The sequence below is a fragment of the Budorcas taxicolor genome, chromosome 15, assembly GCF_023091745.1.
Source record: "Budorcas taxicolor isolate Tak-1 chromosome 15, Takin1.1, whole genome shotgun sequence".
NCBI classification, from domain to species: domain Eukaryota; kingdom Metazoa; phylum Chordata; class Mammalia; order Artiodactyla; family Bovidae; genus Budorcas; species Budorcas taxicolor.
The window spans coordinates 54,285,347-54,309,226 of record NC_068924.1 but is presented as its reverse complement, the minus strand read 5'-3'; the positions used below and the strand labels follow the sequence as shown (position 1 = coordinate 54,309,226).

The following is a 23,880-nucleotide window of genomic DNA, read 5'->3' as shown; positions in this document are numbered from 1 at the left end:
CTTTGAAATGTTACGTGCTGTTCAGGCTGTAGGGCATTACTCATTTTACTGTTCCTATTAGTTCTTCTTTCTGAGTATTTTCTGGCTAAACTTTGCATTAGCATCATTTGTTTTATCCGTGCCCCCAATTGAGTAGTCAATGAGATAATGACCCAATCCTCACTTTCCAGATTAGACCTAACGATGTAAGGACAGCAGCAGAAGAGAGTCACAGGATGTAACTACTCAACATGGCACTAGTCAAATCCGACGTGGGGCCCTGTCCTGGGATATTCACCCTGAACCTCAGCCTTGGGAAGGAGAGGAAAGAGATGATGCTACCTAAGTCCCTCAGTGGGTCAGGCATGTGATGGGGCTCTGAGCATGGTAGAATGGGCTGTAAACACTGTTAAGGTCACCACTTTCCTGCCAGGTAACTGGAGCTCAGAGGGTAAAATGCCTTGGCTGGGGTGATGCAACCAGAAAAGTGGCAGGAGAGACTGGGATGCAAGGTGCCCACAGCTTTCTCTGCCACTCTGAGTTTTTAAAAATATCAATTATTTTATCTGGCTGCTCTGGGTCATAGCTGTAGCACATGGGATCTTCAATCGTCAGTTGTGCATGTGGGACCTCTGAGTTGCAGCACATGGAATCTTTAGCTGCGGCATGCCAGCTCTTAGTTGTGGCATTTGGGATCTGGTTCCCTGACCAGGGATTGAACCTGGGCCCTCTGCATTGGGAACGTGGAGTCTTAGCCACCTGACCACCAGGGAAGTTCCCCCTGCCAGCCTGATTTGAGACACAAAACATTTCCTTCCCCCGTTGACCTAGCTTAGTGTCTGAGAATCCTCACATAACCAAATATTTTTAGCAAATCTCTAAAGTCCCTATTAGAAAGCCATGGACTAGGACAGAGGCTAGGCTGTGTCCTCATCTGCCATGAGCAGTGGCCCACGAGACGTTTTTGGGCTTACGCTGTGCTGAGCAGGGCCCTGTGAGCGAAAGGGAGGACCCGCCTGGATAGGAAGGTCAGAGGACTCAGGTTCAAATCCATGACCACATGGCTGACCAGCTTTGAGAAGGTTACCTAAGGAGGGGAAGAATGCAAACTGAGGAGCCTCCCAGAGTAACTGCCCTTGGCCAGGAAAACACCACCCAGCAGTGAGCAGATGCTGCTTCCGATCGACCCTGCTTAGAGGCTGTAGCATTGGGCTGGAGCCTGGATCAAAGCAGGTGGATCACTGGCCTGCAGGACCTAGAGTCCCTTCTGAAGTCCCCACCAAGCCCATCTTGGCTTTTGTTAAGGAAAGAGCCAAGGAGACTGACTCTCTGGGATCCTCTGTTCCTGATTATGTAAGGTTAGTATTCTACTTTTGCATTTTATGCACTTATTTTATTTCTGGGCTCCAGAATCAGAGATATTTACTTTTAAAATCTGTAATCCATCACTTTCTTGCTGTGTGACCTTGGGTAAATTATTTAACCTCTTTGAGCTTCAGTGTTTTCAACTCTCAAACACCTTTTTGCATGATGTGTATATGTGTGTGGTCAGAGGTGGCCAGCTCTTTGTGACCCCATGGACCGTAGCCCACCAGGCTCCTCTGTCCCTGGGATTTTCCAGGCAAGAATACTGGAATGGTTTGCCATTTCCTTCTCCAGGGGATCTTCCTGACCCAGGGATTGAACCCGCATCTCTTATGTCTCCTGCATTGGCAGGTAGGTTCTTTACCACTGAGTCACCCGGGAAGCCCATTTTGTATAGTAAGAATAAAATAAGTCAATGTATAAACATTGGTTTAGTTGCTAAGTTGTGTCCAACTCTTGCGACCCCATGCATTGTAGCCCAACAGGCTCCTCTGTCCATGGAATTCTCCAGGCAAGAATACTGGAGTGGGTTGCCATTTCCTTCTCCAGGGGATCTTCCCCACCCAGAGACAGAACTCACGTCTCCTGTATTGCAAGCAGTCTCCTGCACTGCAGGCGGATTCTTATATAAACAGTTAATATAAACATCAACTATTTGTTAAATTGGAAAAATAAATAAATAAACCCCCCCTGAATACATGTTCATTTTAAAATTCTGGAAAACACAAGGCTGGAAGTTATTTCATCCAGGGGAAGACGTGAAGGTAATGGAGTCCTTGCAGACTGCCAAAAACCACTGTTCCTTCCAATTTCTGCTGTCCGTACTCAGCTTCCCTCTATGAATGCCCCTACTCCCCTTCCAGCCTAGGCCTGGGCAACAGCAACTCCAGGAAAAAAGGCGCGGAGAAAGGGCGGGGGAGAGTCCCAGGCAGCGCCCTCCGGTGGCCGATCAGAGACCGGGACTCAGCCCGGAGCTCGGCCGGCAGCTCAGTTCTGGCCGGGACCAGAGGGGTGGGCAGATCTTCCGTTAGTCCCTCTGTTAGATGGGAATGCACATTCCAGCCCCGCCTATTTAGTCACTTGCCACCTTGTATTGCAGTCGACAGGGATCCCCCGGGACCAGGGCTGGGTTTGGTCCGCCTCTGGGTGCCCTGTGGCCAGGACTGTGGTTTCTTTCTAACAAACGCTGGCTTGAAAGTGCGCGTGGGCGGATTCTGAGCTCTGAGGCCTGGGGCTCAACCCTTGGGCTGCCCTAATCGTTTGAGTCAGTCTCTCAGCATCCTGTTGCCTTTGTCCCCGAGTTTTATTATTCCTGTCATCTCTCACTCCCACCTCCTAGAGAATGGGCTTCCTACCAAATGATTTAGCTCTCTGCCAGGGCTCAGCAAGCTATTTGGGCAGGTCTATCAAGTAATTATTCTTTTTTTTTTTTTTCCTTTTTCTTTCTTTCTTTTTTGTTTGAACCAGAATCACTCTGGTTCAATCACTCCGGAGAAGTGGGAGGAGAGTTTGGAATAGGTCTTTTGACTTCAAGTTCCAGATTCTGCCACCCACTCTCTGGGCATCATTTTCCCCACCTGTGAAATGGGTTCCTGATAGACTTTCCTCACGAGAAGGTTGTGAAGAGGACACGAGGTATGGGTGTGAGAGGAAAGTTTTGTGTAAACTTTAAAGTGTTGCCTAGACCTGATTATGCAGTAGAATCCTCTGGATTTTTTGTTTATTTGTTTGTTTTTAAACCTTGAAAACTACCATCACACACACACACAATATATATATAGTGAACGTTAGAAACTTATGTAAAATACTAAAGTAAAACTGTGGAAACTTCCCTGCTGGCTCAGCTAGTAAAGAGACCCAGGTTCAATCCCCTTCCAGGTCATGAAGATCCCCTGGAGAAGGAAATGGCAAACTACTCCAGTATTCTTTCCTGGAGAAATTCCGAAGACAGAGGAGCCTGGAGGGCTATAGTCCATGGGGTCTCAAAGAGTAGGACACGAGTGAAAGACTTTCTCTTCACTTCAAAACTCTGGTATGTTTGAAAAAAAACAAGATTTCTGGGGCTTTTTGGTCCTTGGTGAAGGTTTGTGCCTGATGCCACACAGAAAGCTGGCCAGCTAGCCTTCTTCAGCCTCTTTCCTACAGGTTCCCAGACCCTCAGTTAGAAGGAGCCTCCAGATCTCCGACTCACGTTTCTGCTGGGAAAGCAGGCTCAGAGAGGTGGGACTTGCCCTCCCATAGCCAGTAGGGCTGCTGTTGGGGTGGGTGAGGCAGGGCACAGACTTAGCCACCCGGTGGAAGTCAGGTGTGTCCCTGTCAGGGTGCCGGAGAGGAAGAGGTGGATCCTCACTGTGGACTCCTGCCCGTTCAGGCCTACCAGTGCACACACCTGCCACTTGAGGGATGGGGAGGGAAGCAGGGGGAGGGAGGGTCCTGTTTCACAACTGAAAGACTCAAGAGTTGGTTTCTTGCTGAATTTGTTGTGCAGCCTTAGGGAAAAAAATCCCTTAACCTCTCTGAGCCTCCACTTAACCATCAATAAAATGGACATATTTTTTATTTTTTGAATATGTGTTGGTAACAAGTTATGTGCCAGGCGCCCAGCTTAGGTGCTAGGGACCCTTTGGAGAGCAAATGTAGGCACAGTTCTTGCCCTCAGTGTAAAGTGGAAGCTGGAAAAATAAACAGAAAATCAACGTGCTGAGTGTCACTCTGGAGGGAAGATGGGGTGAGCATGGAGGAGGTGCACCTAACCTTACCTAGAGTGGGATGGCAGAGGTGGCCAAGGGAGACATCCCAGAGGAGGCGGCAGGGACACTGAGAGGGGAAGGATAGGGGGAGGAAATCGGGCTGACAGGTGTGAAAGCAGGGGAGCATTCAAGCCCCTTCCCCTGTTCCTTGAGGCATCGTCTTCCTGTAGAACATGTAGGCAAAGGGAAGTTCTCCGTAGTCACTCCTGAGGAGTCTGTTCCAAACCTAAACCACACTCCCTCCAAGCACTGCTCTTGGTCTCCACGCCCTACGTGTCTGCACAGACGCAGATTTTACCGGCAGGTTGGGCCAGTCAGGAGAATTACAGTGTTTGTGTGTGGGGAGACTATTTAAAGCTTGAGCTAAGTATGACTTTGTCCACAGTCTGCGGGAAGCGCTAAAAAGCTTCGCCTTTCCCAGGCCCCCTGTGTTCCAGACTGGGTTCTCCCTTGCCTGTTCTCATCAGACTGCTCTCACCTGTCCCCACCCAGTGCCTGTCCGCCCCCCAGCCTCCTCAGTCCCCTGCTTGTAAGCCCCTGGGTCTGGAGGAAAGGCCCTGAGGGAAGGAGATGGTCCCTTTGCAGGAGGGTGGGTCTAGGTCTTTACGTCCCAGTTCCCAGCTGCAGCTGTGGAGAGATGAGGGTGAGAGGTAGGTCTGTCTGGGGACCTGCAGGTCACTTGTCTGGGCTCTGAGGGGAGTGCAAGGCCGAGGGGAGACAGGCCAAGCCTGCTGGGTGGCTGTGAGGCAAAAATATAACAAGAGATGATGAGCTCATGTGCAGGCCTCATGAACTTTAAAATAGGGGGCACATGTGTTTCCTTTCAGCTGTGCCTCTCTGCCTGGTCCCTAAAGGAGGCTCTGGATGTCTGGCTTTGTCATTCGGTGTCTTTGCCTCTTCGGTTGCTCAGGTACCATGGCTAGGTTAGCCATTCTTCCACTAGGAATGCCAGAGGGGTGGAGGAGGGACCACAGGGCTGGTGTGTGTGTGTATGTGTGGCGGGGGGTAGAGGGCGGTGCGGTGGAACCCAGCCTGTGACTTGCTTGTTTTGGTTATCTACTGCCATGTAGGGCTTCCCTGGAAGCTCAGCTGGTAAAGACTCTGCCTGCAATGCAGGAGACCCTGGTTTGATTCCTGGGTTGGGAAGATTCCCTGGAGAAGGGATAGGCTACCCACTCCAATATTCTTGGTTTTCCCTGGTGGCTCAGCTGGTAAAGAATCTGCCTGCAATGCAGGAGATCTGGGTTCAGTCCCTGGGTAGGGAAGATCCCCTGGAGAAGGGAATGGCAACCCACTCCAGTATTCTGGCCTGGAGAATTCCATGCACTGTATAGTTCATGGGGTCGCAAAGAGTCAAACATGACTGAGCGACTTTCACTTTCCCTGCGATGTAAGAAACCACTCCAGAGTATAATGGCTCAGCACAGCAGTCAATTGCATTTCATATCACTTATTATATGGAACTTATTATATGCCAGACACTATTCTAAGTATTCTATGTACATTGACTGACTTATTTCCCATATCAACCCTTTGAGGTGACTACTATCTCCATTTTATGGAAATATGGGAAATGTGGAAACTGAGGCTCAGAGAGAAGCTGAGTGGCTTGACCCAGCTCACTTAGCTGTACGTAACAGAGCCGTCCTTGATCGCAGTCAGCCTCTTTTTAGAGCCTGTGCCGTAACCACTTGTTATGCTGCCCAAAGGAACACTTGCGCCACTGACTTAACTTCATTTGAGAACTTAGCTTTTTTCAGCCCAAAGTAGGGCTCTGTGTCCTTCTTTGCCAGAGCAAGGGGGCTGATGTCTTGAATTATTAACTCCGTTTTGGAAAAGTTGCTGCCTCTAAGAATCAACTAATTAGAAAATTTTTCTTGTCTTGACACTTCTGTCCTTAAAGCAGTTTCTCTTTTTCTGTCCTTCTGTACCCTTCCTATATTTAATAACTATATATATATGTGTTACATATACGAATGTGTATACATCAAGAAACATAAATGTATGCTTGCATTCCTAATTCAAAATATGTTGACTGATGGGTATGCCAAATAAAATAATAAATAGCTTCTGTAATTACATTGTAAACACAGGAAGAACTTCCCACCCAGCTCAATAAACACAATAATCTCCATAAATACAACCACTGGGACTTAAATAAATAGAAGAATAAACACAGGGCATGTGACTTAACCAGATGGCTATTTGCTGTTGCCAGATGTTGAGCTATGGACCGACATGAGGTACTGACATGCAGAGCAATGATCAATGCAGTGAGCTACCTGTGAGCACTGACACTGTGTATATTGGGCAGTAGTGGACATTTGCCCTTTGTGAATATCAGCCACTGGTGAGGGCTGTCATGGATGAACATTAGGTGCTGATAAATGTCAGTTATCAACCGGACATTTGCCCCCTGGTGAAATTAGCTGTCATAGAACACTGAGCATCAGTGGGCAAGACCTTGTTAGCCTATGATGATGTCTAATGTCTTGGGGGACATTAGGAACAAGCAGAGGTAGGTCTCTGCTCCCCACATGCCTGGCACTCTCGTCCAGAGACACATCCTATGAGCTGGTTTGGAGGCAGCTGATGGGTGATGGTATCTCCATACCCTCTCTGAGGGGTCAACCGCTTGGCCATGACAATTTGGGGAAATCAGGTGGTGGTATGATAACACTCATGGAGGGAAATTACTGGATTTTCAAGATCTAAGCACAGCAGGACTGGCTTCAATGGGCAACGGGAACTCAGAAGGGCCCCATGCTTGGTTTAAGACTCTGCTCTTGCCATCTTGAATTCTTAATAACTTTGAACACAAGACCCTACATTTTCATTTACCCTAGGTTTCACCAAGTATGGAGAAGGCAATGGCAACCCACTCCAGTACTCTTGCCTGGAAAATCCCATGGGTGGAGGAGCCTGATAGGCTGCAATCCATGGGGTCATGATGAGTTGGACATGACTGAGCGACTTCACTTTCACTTTTCACTTTCATGCATTGGAGGAGGAAATGGCAACCCACTCCAGTGTTCTTGCCTGGAGAATCCCAGAGATGGGGGAGCCTGGTGGGCTGCCATTTATGGGGTCGCACAGAGTCGGACACGACTGAAAGCAACTTAGCAGCAGCAGCAGCCACCAAGTATGTAGCCAGTCCTGAAGCACAGAATTCTGGCCAGGTGGCCCTGTCACCTGTCATGTAACCTTGGGCTGCTCCTCTCTGAGCCTCCATTTTCTATCTGTAAAATGGGGCCAGGAGGGGAAGGATTTTATCTTTTGCTTTTCATGCTCTGCAGTGCAGGAGACCCAAGTTCAATATCTAGGTTGGGAAGATTCCCTGGAGAAGAGCATGGCTACCCACTCCAGTATTCTTGCCTAGAGAATCCCATGGACATAGGAGGCTGGTGGGCTACAGTCCATGGGGTCGCAAAGAGTTGGAGTGACTAACATTTTCATGCTCTAGAGTCCATGGTCTGATTGGAGATACTTAGAGTTGCATAACTCCACCCCCTCTTTTTCTTCTAGCAGAAAAAAAAAAATGGAGTCCTAGTGTTTATTGGTTTCTCAGAACACCTCTGCCCTCTCTGACACGTGTGACCTGCACAGTTGACCTGGACACTGAGGGGGGACAGCCAGGAATGCCAGACTCACCATCTGACAGATGAAGCCAGGAACAGGATAGTTTCCTCAGCTGTGTATGGTGACAGTAAGGCCCAGGGCAGTTATGAGGAGGAAAGGATCGCATGTACACCATGTCCCAGGACGCGTGCCCAGTAAATCACAACTGAATTATTAATGAAGTGCAGTGAAATGTTTGTGGCCTGTGCTATGATGACAAACTGTGCTCAGCTGTTTCCCCACCTCTGCAACTCAGCTGGCATGTTTGTTGAGGGTCTATTCTGCCTAGGTGCACAGAGCAAAGGTCCCGTGGGCCACACTATGGCTCTGCAGGTCTACCATCCTAAAGCTTTATGAAATCCTTCAGTTCTAAATCAGATATCAAAATATGAGTCTACGACCACGTGGTTCTACAATCTAATTCATCATTCTATGGTTGAATGAGAAAACAAGCATTTCTGGAGTCTGTATTTTCTGCCAGGCACTGCACCTGATTGTTTACAAATGTTACTTCCTTTCCTCTTCATACAGTCCTGTGCAGGGAGATATTTTCATCCCCATTTTCCAGGCTCAGAGAAGAAAAGAGACTTGGCCGAAATCACACAGTTTTAACCCTTTTTGGGGAACTCCAAAACAGAATGTTTGCACTAATCTCTATGACTCTGTAAGGTTCCAATGACCTCGTTCTCTGCCCCAGGATTCCAAGAAGGCTGGGTGTGGCGGGATGACGGCAGTAGGGATGACTGCGCAAACTGCACTGGGCTACTTTGGCCTCCAGCGGCTCTACGCCTTGCTTGGCGACCCCTCGGATCTGGGGTGTCTGGCCATGCACGACCACGAGGTGGCACTGCGGGCTGAGCGCCACCGGAGGGGTCGCAGGAACGCCTGGTTCTGTGAGGCCACGCAGGCGCTGGAGGTGTGCAAGGAGATGCCCCCACTGGGAAGAAGGAGCCCACCCTCCTGCCGGCGCTTCCCTCCCCGCCCCATTTTGCAGATGTACAAGCTGCAGCTCAGGGCCAGGTGACTAGCAGGAGCCCCGGCTACCTTTCCTCCAATTTCAGCGCCACTAACTAACTATAAGACCCCTATGTTCCATAGCCCTCCCCCAAGGACGCTTTCTTCAAATGGGGCTTTGGGTGAAAGTCTTAGGGATCCCTCCCTCCACCCCTGTATTTGAGGTCTCTCCTGCCCCAAGGAATGTGGGAGGATGAAGTACCAGTCAGGACTGTGAAGGCTGCGGTCTCACTCGGATCCTTTCCTGTCCCCCTCGCTTCAGGCCTTTCCCATGTTGGTGGTGGCCAGCCTCTGGCTCAGGGAGTCCAAGCCCTGGGGGCTTAAGCCTCGTGATGGGCAAGCACCCCAACCACACACACAGCGTGAATGTCCGGGGAGTCTGTGCCGCTGCTCACCAACGGCCCTTCCTGAGTGCCAGCCCCCTGTCCAGGTCCGCTTGTTCGTGACTCCACGGGTAAGCCTCCTCCAGGAAGCCTCCCTGACCCCACCCCAGGGCCTGCGCAGCTCCCGGTGCTGCTCTTCTGTGTGCCCTGTCCCCTCCCGTCCCAGGAACTTGAGTCCCAGAACTGACAGGGCGAGCTTGGTGGTGGCGGCGACCATTACGGATACATTGCTGCAGATCTTGGCCAGTCAGAAGGAAGAACTTGCTGACAGCAGTGCCATTCAGATGAGCTGGAAGTGGGTTCCCTGTCACAGGACGTGTGTGAGCAGGAGAGGGTACCACAGCATTCAGACGCCAAGAAGGAACACAGTACTGCTGGAGCTTAGATGGAGGTGGCGGGAGGGGTGGTGGAGACCTTGGGGAAAGCTTCTAAGGAGAAGAGGCAGAAACTGGGTCTATTAGGCAGGGAAGGAGCAGAGAAGCTGGGGTGGGGGTGGCAAGGGCCCGGTCCCAGAGTAACACCCTGAGCAAAGGCAGAGGCATGCAAGGGCCTGACAGCTGGGGCTGGGGAGGCAGGGAGAGAGGAGGTAAGGAAGGTCGACAGAGGGTAAGTTGCACTGAAAGGTTCCACCCCAAGGAACTCCCTCCCTCACTCCCCTAATCCTAGGAGGTTATTGGGCTTTTCAGAGGGAACAAGCTTGGCTTGATTCATCCTTGTGGCCCCAGAGACCCATCTGGGGAATGTCAATGGATGCTGGTCAAATGATGGCAAGAGGAAGACTCTTTGTAGTGTTTATTAAACCAAGGTGTTGGGTGTGGCTCGTGGGGGAGGACAGAGCTCTCATTGTCCTGTGGGCGTCTCTGAGGGACCGGCCCCACGGATGCCCACATGGCTTCTACCCAACGCCTCTTCTCCCAGCTCATCCCCAGGACACAGTGTTACAAAAGTGAACAAATGCAATGTCTTCCTTCTTTAAAAATGACATATTTCCAATCCCCTGCCAGCAGGGACCTGGATGGGGGGCGGGGGGGTGGTGCTAAGTGACAGTCCATTATAAAGGCAACAACTTTTATGAAACTGATACTAAGGAAAGAGCCCAGGGCTGGGAAGCTGAGATGCCACCCTGGTGGGGAAGCATAAACATGGGTGGGGGCTACCCTGCCTCCTTGGCTGCGTTTGCAGTAGGCTGAGCTGGGCTGTCGGGCACAAGGCCAGTAGGGGCTGACTCCAGGAGGCCCCTTGGAGCTGGTGGGGCTCCAGGACTGCATCAGCTCCTGGGGAACCAGCTAGAGGCAGGACCTCAGGGGTCAAGGAGCACATTTCCGTTCTGGATGCTGGGGGATGCCACCCGAGTGGGAAACTGGGACTGGCACCCCTGAGGCTTCCAGAGGCTCCGAGGTGAACTGACTTAGCCTGTGCCACAGCTAGTTACTGGGCCCAGAGCGCCACCCTCGAGGCCCTGGCCTGCCCTCCCGGGGATGACAGGGAAAGGGCGCAAATGGGAGGATGTGAGTCTTGGAAGCAAGGGGGAGCCCAGAAAGGGGAGGGGGGACATGATTTAGAGAAGAGAGAAAAGCGCAAACGGGCCCTGTGGGCAGGCAGGCAAGACACTGATTCACTCATGCCTCTGCTGCTGGAAGACCTCTGAACACCATCTTTCCTTCTCTAGGCCTCAGTTTCCCCATCTGTCAAATGAGGAAGTGGGCTTGACATTTTTCTCCCATCCTTTCTATAACTGAAGTCCTATCCAGAGTTCTAGGGGAATAAAAAAGAATGAGGTAGGCCTCACATGGCCAGAACAGAGAGAGATTTATGTCATAGAAGAACCCACGTCTGAGTGGCTGGACCTCCCTCCCGCCCCTCTCCTGTCACAGGTCAGGTTGGTCCAGGCCTCAGGGAAGGCACTTTGGGGACAAGTGGGGAAGGACAGCAGGGGGCTGCTGTCTGGTTTGGCATCGAAGACCCTCCGCTTATGGTCTGGGGAGCAACATAGACAGACGGGCAAAACTTTCCTCCTGGGTGTGGGTCCCAGGTTCAAAGCCTCTTTTTTTTTTTTAAAAAAAAAGCCTCTCTTTCAATGATGCTGCCACACAGGAATGGAGAGTCCCTATGGGCATTGGCACATTAGAATATAAATTACCCAGGACCTGAGGAAACCCAGGGCACAGTCTGTTACACGGCCCCAGGCCACAGTATTCGTCACAAGGTATTGGAGCCCCTGGCGCCTAACTCCTGGGTGTCTATGCAGTGCAGGGCCACCTTGGGGGTGAAGCCAGGCTGCCGTGGGTAGGTGCCCTCCCGCACCAGGCGCCGGCACTGCACGCCCTGGCCCACGCTGATGCTCTGCAGTGCGGGGAGGTGGACGAGCAGCTTCTCGGGCAGGGGCACCAGGCCCGTGCCCGACAGGTCCAGCTCCTGCAGGGAGCCCAGGCCTGAGAACACCTCAGGCCCTGCCCACTGGAGCCTGGGGTTGCTGGACAAGTCCAGGACCTGCAGGCCCTGCAGCTCGTGGAAGCCGTGGGGCGCCAGCCTGGGGAGACTCTGCAGGCTGCCCAGCGACAGGTGAGTGAGGCCCGCCAGCCCCTCAAAGGCGCCGGGGCCGATGGCTGCCAGCGGGTTCCCATCCAGGCTCAGGTAGCGCAGGGGCAGGCCCCGGAGGTCGGGCACAGCGCGGAGCCGGTTCCAGGCCAGGTTGAGGCTCTGAATGGTGGGCGCTGGCCAGCCAGCCTGCGAGGAATGGGGCAGCAGGCGGTGGAGGAGGTTGTGGGAGAGGTCCACGTGCAGCGCCCTGCCCTGGCTGTGGGTGGCGAAGGCAGACACGGAGACCTCGCGGAGCCGGTTGTGGCTCAGGTTCACGTCGCTCAGGGGTGAGCTGGTGAAGCTCTCGGCGGGCAGGGCGGCCAGGCCGTTGTGGCTGAGGTCGAGCGACTCCAGGTAGCGGAGGCGGGAGAAGGCCGTGGGCGAGAGGCTGGTGAGCAGGTTGTGGCTGAGATCCAGGCCAGACAGCGTGGTGTAGCCCGGCCCTGCCAACACGGACTCGTTCACCGTCTCCAGCCGATTTGAGGACAGGTCCAGGTGGGCTGTGTCCAGGGGGATGGGCACGGGCACGATATGGGGGCCCAGGCCGCTGCAATCCACCCGTGTCAGGCTGAAGCTGTCAAAGAGGCCGAAGGTCTCCACCTCGCACTGGCACCCGGGGAAGCAGGGCCGGGTGGTCTCGGCCCCGCTCGCGGCCAGCAGCAGCAGCAGCAGGAGCGGCAGCAGGGGCCACGGCATGGTGGGGCTGGAAAGAGAGCCACAGGTGAGGGTCAGCAGTGGGTACCCCGTTCCAGGGGCTTCCCAGGCAGCACTAGTGGTGAAGAACCTGCCTGTTAATGCAGGAGACGTAAGAGATTCAGGAGCAATCCCTGGGTGGGGAATCCCCTGGAGAAGGGCATGGCAACCAACTCCACTATTCTTGCCTGGAGAATCCCATGGACAGAGGAGCCTTGAGGGTTACAGTCCAAAGCGTCACAAGGAATCGGACACAACTGAACTGACTATAAGCATGCACGCACACACCCCATTCCAGATGATTCTCGCCCACCCTGGAAGACACCAGCCAATGAGTGTAGGCACAGCTGAAAATAGCCACATGCCCCTCAGTGCCCCTAGACGCTTTCCCTGAATACCCCTTCCTCAAATAATTCCTAGTCCCTGTTCCTCTCTGGCCTCAGTCTCCCCATCTGTATGATATGGCGAGTTAGGCTAGATGGCTGGGTTTTAAACTGCAAGTGTGCGAACCCTTTCTTGAATAAGACTGGCAGGTGACAGTGGGCCTATTCTGGGGTGAAGGTGGGAGCCTGAGTCTTCCATGCGTGTTCACTGTCCTGCCGTGGGATGTGAAGGGCAGGTGCTTTTGGGGAGTGCTCCCCTCACCTCTGCGGAGCCTGTGCTGCGGGCCTGGTGCTGTGCTCGCAGGCTCCCTGCACAGCCTCACTCAGCCTTCACAGCCACAGAAGCCGCACGGCAGCAATCTTGTCAGCACTTCACGAAGAGGGAACTGACTCAGGTTCAGAAAGCCATGCACGGCCACGCGTGAGTGGGAGCGGATCTGAACGGCGCTCAAAGGGCCTGGCTCACTGTCGTGCTGAGCTGTGCCTGAGATCCCTGCTCCAGCTTCCCAGACCGAGGCCTCTCCTGCAAGGGGGGCCTGCTGCGACTGTCCCCTCCTCACTCCTTTTGTGGGTAACGATGGCTGGGTTCACAGTCATAAGCCCTCTCCCCTGGCCTGGCCTCTAGGGACAAGATCCTTCATTCCAACAGGGGACCCTGCATCTAGACTTCCAGATGGGCCCTGGGGACCACTCTGCTGAGTCCCTTCCCCTTGCCCACCTTGACCCCCAAGCTGTTAGAGTGATTACACTTCTCTGGCCCTTCCTTTAACCCACGACAGGCAGCTGGGCTGTGCCCCCTATTATACAGATAAATAAATAGAGGCTCAGAGACAAAAAGGGTTTTACCTAAAACCCATACATAAAAAGCAGGGCAGGATTAGAACCCAGGCCTGCTCAGTCCTAATCCTACTTTCCTCTGCTGCCTCCAGAACTGGCAGGAGAGATGCGATCCAAGAGGGCCTCTTCCCACTGACGGGGGCTACAATGCAAGCCACTGCCCCTCCCCTGGCTTCATCGTCTCTCCCTGGATAACTGTAACAGCAGCTGCCATTGATGCCAAGCACCACCTGTACACTGCCACCTTCAACACTCATCCCCACACACATCTGTAGCTCCTGGAGGGTGAGAGAGAAGGCTGAGCAGTGAAAGAAAGCTTCTAACTGGACAGTCTGCGATCACCCTCTCCCCCTAGAAGAGCAGCTACTCAGCCCAGAGACAGAAGACACCAAGCCTCACGCCTGCAGATCCTTCAGCTGGAGTGGCCCAGCTCCCCGCTCTGCACCCCTGCCCCACCGTCCCCCCCACCTTCCTCCCCCTGGCCTTTAGGGAGGGTGGATGGGGAAGCAGCAGGATCGCATTACAAGTTCTACATGAAACTTTAAAGGGGCAGCCACTTGATCTGCACTTGGGCTCTTCTCCCTGGGCCTCCCTCTGCAGGCCCCTCCTCTCCCACCCCTTTCTTTCGTAGAGTCCAATTTGAGGATTAAACCCAGCCCAGGTGCATCCTGGGCTCGGTCCCAATTGAGGCTGGACAGTGTTCCAATGTCTGGAACCAAAAGGAAAATATTAAGTTGCTTCACACCCCTTTTGTTCCCCGGGTGAGCTTCTCACAGCAGGAGTTCATTACTACCTAGGGCCTCACCTTCCCTGCTAAGCTGATCTGCTCACACCCACCCCTTCCTGGGGTTTAAACAAACACCAAATGCACACAAAAAGGCCTAAGATTACCCTTCATTCCCAAAGGTGATTATACAATGTGCCTCTCAAGTGCCAAATGGCCCCTCATGAGCTCCTGCTTATGTAACTCAGCTCAGGGCTCCCCTACCCACCCTCCCCCGCCACGAGGGGCCTCTCCAGCCCTCGGCTTTGTCCTCTGTACCACAAGGCAGTAATTTCTGCCCGCCTCATACACACTGATGCAAGTCACATACAGTGCAATGCAAACTGTGAAGCACTGTGCACATGTGCTGGGTGGTCATCACCAGGCCACAGAGGAGCAGGAGTGTGGATGGAGACCCGCCTGGAAAACTGCTTGTGATGCTCCCAGAACACCCCGACAAGGTCCCTGCTGAGCCTGCACTGTGGACACCTCTCCGTGGGCCCCTGTTCTGGGCCAGGCCTGGACATTGAGTGGAAAGTGCTGACAGTAACTTAGCCTGTCCTCACTACGTGCCAGTCACATGTCCCCTTAGGTCATTCTCGGTCGCTCCAGGAGGTCAGTCTTATGTCCGTGTTACAGTGGAGGAAACTGAGGATGGCAAAGGAAGGTGCCAGGTGCCAGAGACCAGCATGTGAACTCAGGCCTTTGTAACCTTGTAACAGGCTAGGTTCAGGTGGAACATGCACTTCTGTGTGTTGCTGGGGAAACAGCTAAGTGTCCAGGGTCCCACGGCCAGGCTCCAGCTCCTGTTGGCCGCTGTGACTGTCAGTGCCCAGCTTCCTAATACTCAGTGGTTCTTGGGTGTTCCTGAGGTGACAGCAGAGCCCAGAGGTCTCTCAGGGTTGTCCCACACGGCTGGGACTGGGAAGCCCTGGGCCTGGAATCAGAAGGTCAGAGCCTGAGGATCAGCTGCTATCACCTCACTGGGGACCCAGGGACAAGATGAAGGATCTCAGCTTTCTCATCTGGAAAGTGAGGGATTACACGCCCTGCTCTGCAGCCCTCACAAGGTCAAATATGCAAAGGTCTTTTGGAAAATATCAAGGGCTGTGCCCTTGGTAGGGGTTTTCCTTATCTTTTCCTGGGAGAAGAAAAAAAGAAGAGAGAAATTTATGGAAGGTCTCTCAACTTTGGAGCCAGCAGGGGGCAAAGGTAGAGACGTGGGCTAGTGGTCTTTGAGGGTTGGTACCCCTGCTCTGCTCAGAGGTCATGTCCCCTTTTGGGTAACGTAAGGAGGAGTGCCTTTGTGTGAGTGACTCAGAGATGCTGACGTCTGGTTTTGCTGCTTGGAGCAAAAGGCCCAGGAGCCAAAGGCAGGGCAGAACTTTCCCAGGAGGAAACTGAGGGAAGATAAGGAAAACCCCTGCCAAGGGCACAGCCCTTGATATTTTCCAAAAGACTTCTGCTTATTTGAGCTGTGAGGGCTGCAGAGCAGGGTGTGCAATCCCTCACTTTCTAGATGAGAAAGCTGAGGTCCCTCATCTTGTCCCTGGGTCCCAGTGAGGTGACGGCAGCAGATGCTCAGGCTCTGCCCTTCTGACTCCAGGCCCAGCACTTCCCAGTCCCCTCAAGATGCCTGTGGAACTCTCCGAGGGATCTTATGGAGTCAATAAAAATAGTGCTCAGAAGAGTCTGCAGCCTCATGTAGGAGGGGGCTGATGCCATAATGCTAAGGATCATGAGGGTAAAGTACATGCTAAGAAAACTATACATTAAAAAAAAAAAACAAAAAACCTAAATCGTAATTTTAGAAAGTCTAGAAGAAAATCTGTCAACCTGGTAACGGTCTTCCTTTAGATGGCAGAACTTTGGGTGGTTTCACCATGTCTTAATCTCCTTTTCCCCCTCTTATTTCCTCTCTTATAACTATATATATATATATATATATAACAGACTGAGTAATGAAGACTCATAGAACTGTCTCATGGCCATCTCTGCTTTCTCTGACCTTGGCTAGCCACAATCTCCAAGCCTCAGCCTCCTCATGTGTCAAATACAGGTGTTAATAGCCATGTCACAGGCCTGTCAAGAGGATGAAACGTACTTGTGGTGGGGGGGGCACCTGAGCATGGTTCCCCGCACGGGGGAGGGTACAGTGGGGGCTCCCCTGCCCTCCTCCACAGACAGGGAGTGGCTGGGGTGGGGATTTCTCTTCCTTCAGCAGACACCATCAAACATGACAAAGGTCTTACTACTGCCCTCCAGGAAAGCAGTTCTTCCTGGGAAGCCAAGCTATGCTGTTTCTCAACAGGGCTGCTGGGCCTGGGAAGGGATGACTAATGTGAGTTCCTCTTCACAAAAACCGCTAGCCTCAGCTCATACGGAGAGGAAAGGCCTGCATAGGGACTGAGAAGACTCTCGACATCAACTTGCAGTAGAACTGAGCAAGTCACAACCTCTCTGGACCAGTTCCTTCAGCTGTGATTCTGGGATACTAATGATGGTTCCATCAGCCGCAGAGAAGATGGCTGTGAAGATGAGACTCAGAAGACCAACATCCCTATAGAGAAATGGGGCCCCAAGGGGGTGGAAGCCATATAATTGAAAGACTGTGTCTTTTCATTCCACCTCTACCCATATCCACTGCAGACACAATCAACCACAGCACTAAATTGCAGAGGGCAAGGCAGTCTGTTAGGCCCTGTGAGGTGATGCCGGGGTCAGGGCAGGAGATCCCAGGGCCTCTGTCCCCATGAGGCTTACAAACCAGCAACGGGGACAGGAGACCAACTCGTATCAAGATCACTAGCACCTGCCTTAGATCCAGGAGACCAGGACTCTAGTCCCAGCCCTGCTACTAACTGTGTGAACTTTAGAGTTTTCTTTCTTGGAGCCTCAGTTTTCTTGTCTTGTGGAACTTATTCTGCCTCCTTCCTTCTCTCGAGACCCTGTGATCTACACTCGGGAGAAAGGGAAAGGCAGGCAGGTAGGTATTCACCATGGAAGGCGAATAGAGGATACTTCACTTACTCTCCAAACCCTAACCTGCAGATCAAAGTAATCTGATGATCCAGGTTACAGAACATAAGGGCAGCCGGACAAAGGCTTAGCGGCATGAGGTCCGCTGGGCAGGGGCCATGAGTGATTCCTTGATGGGTCCATCGGGACTCTAAGGAAAGTTACAGTGTCAGTGGTGGGACCCTAAGAGGTCCCCAGGCAGGTCTCCCCACTGAAACACCCCAGACCCTGCGAGGAGAGCCTCTCAAGCAGCTCTGGCTAGATCATGCTCCTTCTTGGAAACCTCCTGACTTCCACTTTACTTACAGAAACCAAGTTCTCTCTGGCACACAGGTATCTGCACCTTTGTGCAGATCTGCCCCCATGGTCCTCCCTCCTTGGGTTGAAAGTCCCATCTTGATCTGAACCTATGGTGGTGGCCTCGGAACAAGTCTCAGCCTTAGCGCACACTTCCCCAAACTCAAGAGGATTCCAGGGCTGGAAGAACTGGAAGGCCCCTCCAAGATCACGGTAACTGAGGCCCAGAGAGGGACTGTGATGGCAAGGAAACCTGGGACCTGGGTCTGGATGCCTCACACCACTGCCAGGACAGCCGAATCCCCCTGGCCTGCCCCAGCCCTGCCAGTGCAACAAAGCCCGTTCTGTCCACTCAGGCCCCTGGGCCACTCCCCCTCCTCTCCTGGCTTCCCGGGGCCTCTCGCTCCACTCCGTACTGTCAACACACCTTCAGACACACACTAGGTAAATTCTCTGCCTTTATTGACCTGCCTGTTTCCTGACTTGAAGTGTGAAGCATCTTGGGGCGGTGACCCTGCCTTCTTCACCTGTTAACCCTTCCCCCACCTGGGGCCGGAGCCAGGCCTGGCAGGCATGGCAAACTTGCTGGATGAATGGAGGGCCCAGTCAACTGCGGGACACAGAGCTGGCTGTGAATTCAGCTCTGTACCTACTGGCCTCAGGCACGTCTCAACCTTGCTGAGGCTCAGTGTCCTCAACACGGGTGACAACACAGGGTTGGTGGAAGCATTAGGGGACAGCGAGTGAAACATTTGGTGTGACTGCTACAAGCTGAGTACTGAATGCATAGTAGACAAGGACGGGGATGATTTATTAAGCTTTCTGAAAGCCACGACCATGTTATTTGTTGTTCTTTTCCTCTCCTCCCAGCTGCCCTAAGAGGGGCCAGGCACCCGGCAGGGCTTTGACTACTTGTGCTAACAGCCTGTGGTCACTGCGCTGGTGTCTGCTGGCAAGGCCCCCATCTCCTTTCTCCTCTGAGGCCTATCCAGGGCCAGGGGTTCCAGCTCGTGTCCTCCTGGTCCCAGTCACCGGCACCCCAGCATCTCTGGCCCACAGATTCGCCAGCTCCTCACCACGTCTTTTAAGGGGGAGCCTCTTTAAAGGGACGAGCTGGGCACAGGGCTGAGCATCCACCCAAGATGGGTTTTGTCTCCACTGGCTGCTCAGTGCTGAGTCACGTCCCACCCTTCATCGTGACCTCACACAAGTTGACACCAGTGAAATCCCCAGGTGGAAATTCCATCAGTGTCCTGGCCCCCAACTGCTTAAGTCAGTTCTGGAAACGCAAGGCAAAAAGAATGCCTAGGGCCAAACTCCCGGAGCCTTGAGGGTTGTCTCTCCCAAAAGAGGCACTAATGCCACTGCTGCTGCTGCTAAGTCGCTTCAGTTGTGTCCGATTCTGTGCAACCCCACAGACAGCAGCCCACCAGGCTACCCCATCTCTGGGATTCTCCAGGCAAGAACACTAGAGTGGGTTGCCATTTCCTTCTCCAATGCATGAAAGTGAAAAGTGAAAGTGAAGTTGCTCAGTCGTGTCCGACTCTTAGTGACCCCATGGACTGCAGCCTACCAAGCTTCTCCCATGGGATTTTCCAGGCAAGAGTACTGGAGTGGGGTGCCATTGCCTTCTCCACTAATGCCACACATCTGTGCAAACACATCAGCTCACCACGCACTTCTACAGCAGTGGCTTGTTTCTGCCTCCCCACCACCCTTGACCATGGGGACCACTGTCCCTGTTCTACAGACAGGAAGACTGACATTGAGTGGGGCAGAACAGGAACCAGTCTCAAACCAAATCCAATGGTCCTTATACGACTGTGCCTCAACTTACAAATGGGCACATGTGGGTTGTGCTGGACTATAATTACATTTACCTGTCTCTGCTCCTGTGGGCAGGCATGGGGTTAGATTCACTTTTCAGTCTTGGAAGCTGATTGCTAGGCCTGGCACAGAGTAGGTACTATATGAAGATACACCAGGCATTTAGAATATTGCCGCCTCACCAAAGGACACCTCTCAGTCTTTCCACTGCCTCCTCAACTCTCATCTGCTCGGTCACCCTACAAGATCAGCAGGTTGGATGGCATGGTATCTACTGTACACCTGCCTAGAGACCCAGAAAAGTGCGGTGATCTGCCCAGAGTCACAGAGCCAGTGAGGTCAGAGGCTGGACTCAGCATCCAGGTGTTCTGACACCTGGTGCCTACGCTCCTCCATGATGTCATCCCTGGAGAAAAATCTACAGAGAAATGGACAAGGCTCCCAATACTATTTTCTCCATTCTGAAGCTTGGCAAGTTCCCTCTGGTCTGAGCCATGTGTAGGCACACGGGCAGGCAGTATGGGGCGGAGGAAACGGCTTTTGCAGTCAGGCACACTGGGCTCCACCCCCACCGAACCTCACCTGCTAGGAGGCCTGTGTGTGTCCTCTCCCTGCCAAGTCTTCATCTGCAACCTGGTGAGAAACCTGGTGCTCTTCCCACAAGGTCCCTGATGATCACATGAAGTAAAGGGAAGACTCAGCTCCAGGCCTGGCACACACTGGTGCTCACTGCATGTGGGTTCCTGCCCCACCCCCTGACCAGCGGGTGATTTCAGAGACCAGGAAAGAAAAAGGGGCAGTGATACCAGCAGATCTGAAAGCAAGGCAGGGGCAGAGGACAGAGAAGACTCCAACACAGACTCTTCCTGGATTCTCAGTGCACCCTCTGGAGCTTCACTTGGGCTACAAGTGCTCTGCCAGTGAGTTGATAAGGGAGTGTGGAAATATCGCAGAGGCTGAAGCAGGCTGAAGCAGGTGTGTCACCGGTGACAGAATGAGGACCTGAGACTTAGCAGCTACCCCTGCGTGGGTGGCTCACTGTCTTCCCCTCTCTCTCCCTTTGGCCTTGCCCCAGTCAGGTTCAGGAGGCCTCCTGGCCAGGACTGCTGCAACAGCCTCATTCCTGGCCCTCTGCCTCCAACTGCCAGCCTTGCTGGGCACCAGAATGCCATCCAGACAGATCAGGACCGCACCACCACTCCTGCTTTAAAACCTCTCCTGCCAAGAGAGCTTGCCTGTTTAGGGGCCTGTCTCTCTCCCTGGGCTCCACGTCTTTGCACTTCAGTGAAGATGACAGAGACACCCTTTCCTTTGTCCTCCATATAAATTCTCACTCACTGGATTCAAAAGTCACCTCCTCTGTGAGGTTTTCCCAGTCTAACTCGCCCTTCATCCAGTAAAGGTCACTCTCCTCCTGGGCCACCCCTGTCAAGGTTCAACACACTTTGTGATATGTGGCTACCTCCAAATCTGATGGTCCAGCTCCTCTCCTGCGTGGACCTGGCCATGTGAAGTGGATAAGCCAGATGGGAGAAATGCCCTGAGCAAAAAGCTTCCCTCTGCTAGGAGGGTACCAGTTGGTCCAAGCTTGCAGGATACTTAGGGCTTTTGCCAGGTGGTGAACTAAGGTTTAGGACCCATAGTAGATACTGGCTCTGCCTTCTATTGTTAGTGCAGTTCAACAGATGTCTGCACAATGTAATACAGGCCACAAACTTCTTCTCATTGTATTAGCACAGGTAGTTTGTCATCATATTTAACATCCGTTACAGTCAGTGAGACCAGAATTACTATCATTTGAAAGATGAGGAGACTGAGAATCAGAGAGGTAGTCACTTGCCCAGGGTCACAGAGCTAGGAAGCAATGAAACAAGTGAAAACCTCCTTCTGATTCTAAGAGGCTGGCACACTCAAGCCTCCAGACTGGCTTCCCAGGCTCCAGCACCACCCACGAACCAGAGGACAGTTTCTGAGAATTACCAACTCCACCCTATCATGCCAGCTTAAAAAACCCTCCAGCAGCTCTCCACTGCCTAGATCTCCACTCCTAGGTATGGCATTCAAGGCCCTCATCTGTGGCCCCTGCAATCCCTCCCAGCCTCAGGTTGAATTCCATCCCTTCTTCCCCAATCTTGCATCTGGCAGTCCACAATGCTGACCACCCCTGTACTGTTTCGGGACACACAGAGTCATGCAGTACAGTTCCCTAGGGGGGAGGCACTTTCTGCCTCTTTTCCCAGTGTATTCCCCCGCTTCCCCATTGTGCTGCTTTTCAGCCTTCCTGGACTTCAGGGACTCCAGGAAGGCCTTAATCTCTACATAACTTCACAGCCATCTCCCCTCTCCCTCTTCAAAAGCGTAAATTAGTGCCAAGTCAGAATGGAAGTTAAATATCAAAGTGTTTCCAGGTTCTAGGGTCTCAACCAGTCAGCCACAATAGGAAGGGAAGAACGAGGCTGTCAGCAACCCCTTTTCCAGCAGGGAAACTGAGGCCCAAAGAGGGAAAGGAAAGCGCCCACAGTTGCCTCCTTCCAAGGTGAGTGGCTTGTACCCACCCTTCACATCTGCAGGACCTAGCAAAATTCTAGGTTAAAGACTGGCAAGGGGTAGGGGAGGGAGGGGGGTTGTTGGGTTTATCTTTGCCACCCAGGATCAAAGTGCAGGCTCCCGGCAGCCTGAGCCCTCCCTCTCAGATCAGACCTGAACTCTGCAAGTCTGGACTTATCGAAGGGTAGAGCAGGCAGGAGGATCAGAAGCTCCTGAGTCACCTCCTCCACTAGGCAAGTGTGGGTGGGCACTGCACTCTGGCCGGCCCTGGCTGCGCTGCTCATCCCCACTGCAGGCTCTCCCTCGCCAGACAGTTTTCACCCCATCCAGGACAGGGTGACTGCGACTCAGAAAGGTTAACCAACTTGCCTAGTGCCATACTGTGGGCCAGTGGATGTCCCATTTGAAACTAGAGTGTGCAAGGTTCCTACTGCCAGCAGCCCAGCTGGAGGTCCCGGGAGCCGTCATCACCTTTCCACCTTTGGGATTGGAGGGTTCAACCCCCTCACCCCAGGGGCGGGATGCAAACCGAGTGCGGATCTCAAAGTGGGGGGGGGGGACGGACGGGGGTACCCAGGGGCTGGCCTCTCCGCGGAACAGACAAGTCTCTCTCGGTCACATACACTCTCACCGAGAAGCGTGGGGCGGGGCACACCGGTGCCCGTTCCTCTCCTCTCTTCAGCCCCCAAGTCGGGGGGCCAGGACCCGCTGTTACCTCTCTTCTCTCAGCCGCTTCGCCTGGGGTGTCCGGCACGCTCTGCCCAGCCTTGGCTCGGATCCGTCTTCAGGCGCTGCCGATTCCCCCACCCACCAATCCTATTCCATCCCCTCTCGGCTCTAAAGACCCCTGAGGTGTAGGAAGGGAGGACTGCCAGCGCCCCCTCGCCCCCCGGCCCGGGATGCAGCGGGGAGGAGGAACGCAGAGAAAAGTTTGAAGCTAAGTCGGTCCGGGTGGACGGAGGGGAGCGAGGAGTTGGGGCGGTGTCTGGCTCTCGGCGCGCACATACTCCGCGGACACCCAACCCAGACACGTCGACAGGCACAGACCACGTACGCGGACAAAACGATGCGCCCACCCACATCCACAAGCAAACGCGGGCCCCCATCCCGGGTCCTTGCCCCCTTCCCCAAATCACGGACACACAAAGGCACGGGCAGATGCATGTCCCCGGACCAAATTCACAAAGACCCACAAACGCACGTGTCCGCACAAAGACCCCAGAGGCGCCGGCCGACGCCCACGGCCCCGGGTCAGAGCCTTTGTCTCCTGGAAGCCCCCCTTCTAGGTCCGGGTTCCTCTCTCTGGCCGAGCCCCGCGCGTCAGGCGGCCGCTGCCGACGCCCTGGGTCCGGGAAAAGTTGAGGGGCCCCGACCCCGCCCCTGCGTCCAGCGCGGCTCGCCCGCCGGATGGAGCGGCGAGGCTGGGGTAGGGGCCTCCGGTCCTCCGCCCGCAGCGCGCGAACTCCCGCTCTGCCCGGAGACCCGTACCCACCTGGAAGCCTGCGCCGCAGCCGCCTCGGCACGCTCACCCAGGCGGCCCGGCCGCGGGCCCTCCGGCCGGCGCTTTTCTCGGCGCGGCGCGGCCCGCCCCCCGGCCCCCGCCCGCCGTAGGGCGCTCCCCCGCCCGCCCGGCGCCCAGTGGCGGCTCCGGCCGGCCGCCCAGCGACTTAGGGAGCGTCGCTAAAGTGCTGGCCTTTCCCGGAGCGCTCCCCACTCCGCGCCCCCGCCCGCCGGCAGAGCCCGTGCCTAGCCCGGGTTCCACCCTAGGGAGCGTCTCAAAAGTGCGCATGCAGCTCCCACCCACTCTAGTCGGCCTTGCTCCTAGC

General features: G+C 53.9%; 1 protein-coding gene across 1 annotated transcript; it reads right to left on the bottom strand.

Annotated features, from left to right (window-relative positions):
* Positions 1-9,414: 9,414 nt before the first annotated feature.
* Positions 9,415-23,615, bottom strand: TSKU (tsukushi, small leucine rich proteoglycan). Its single transcript, XM_052652692.1, has 2 exons — positions 23,547-23,615; positions 9,415-12,392 (listed from the first exon to the last, which is right to left on the bottom strand). Exon 2 carries the CDS (start codon positions 12,383-12,385, stop codon positions 11,309-11,311), a length of 1,077 nt encoding a protein of 358 aa, XP_052508652.1. The 5' UTR covers positions 12,386-12,392; positions 23,547-23,615; the 3' UTR covers positions 9,415-11,308.
* Between the last annotated feature and the right edge of the window lie 265 nt (positions 23,616-23,880).

Bases quoted from the DNA above. Each gene is read 5' to 3' on its own strand.
- TSKU (XM_052652692.1), bottom strand. From the start codon at position 12,385: ATGCCGTGGCCCCTGCTGCCGCTCCTGCTGCTGCTGCTGCTGGCCGCG.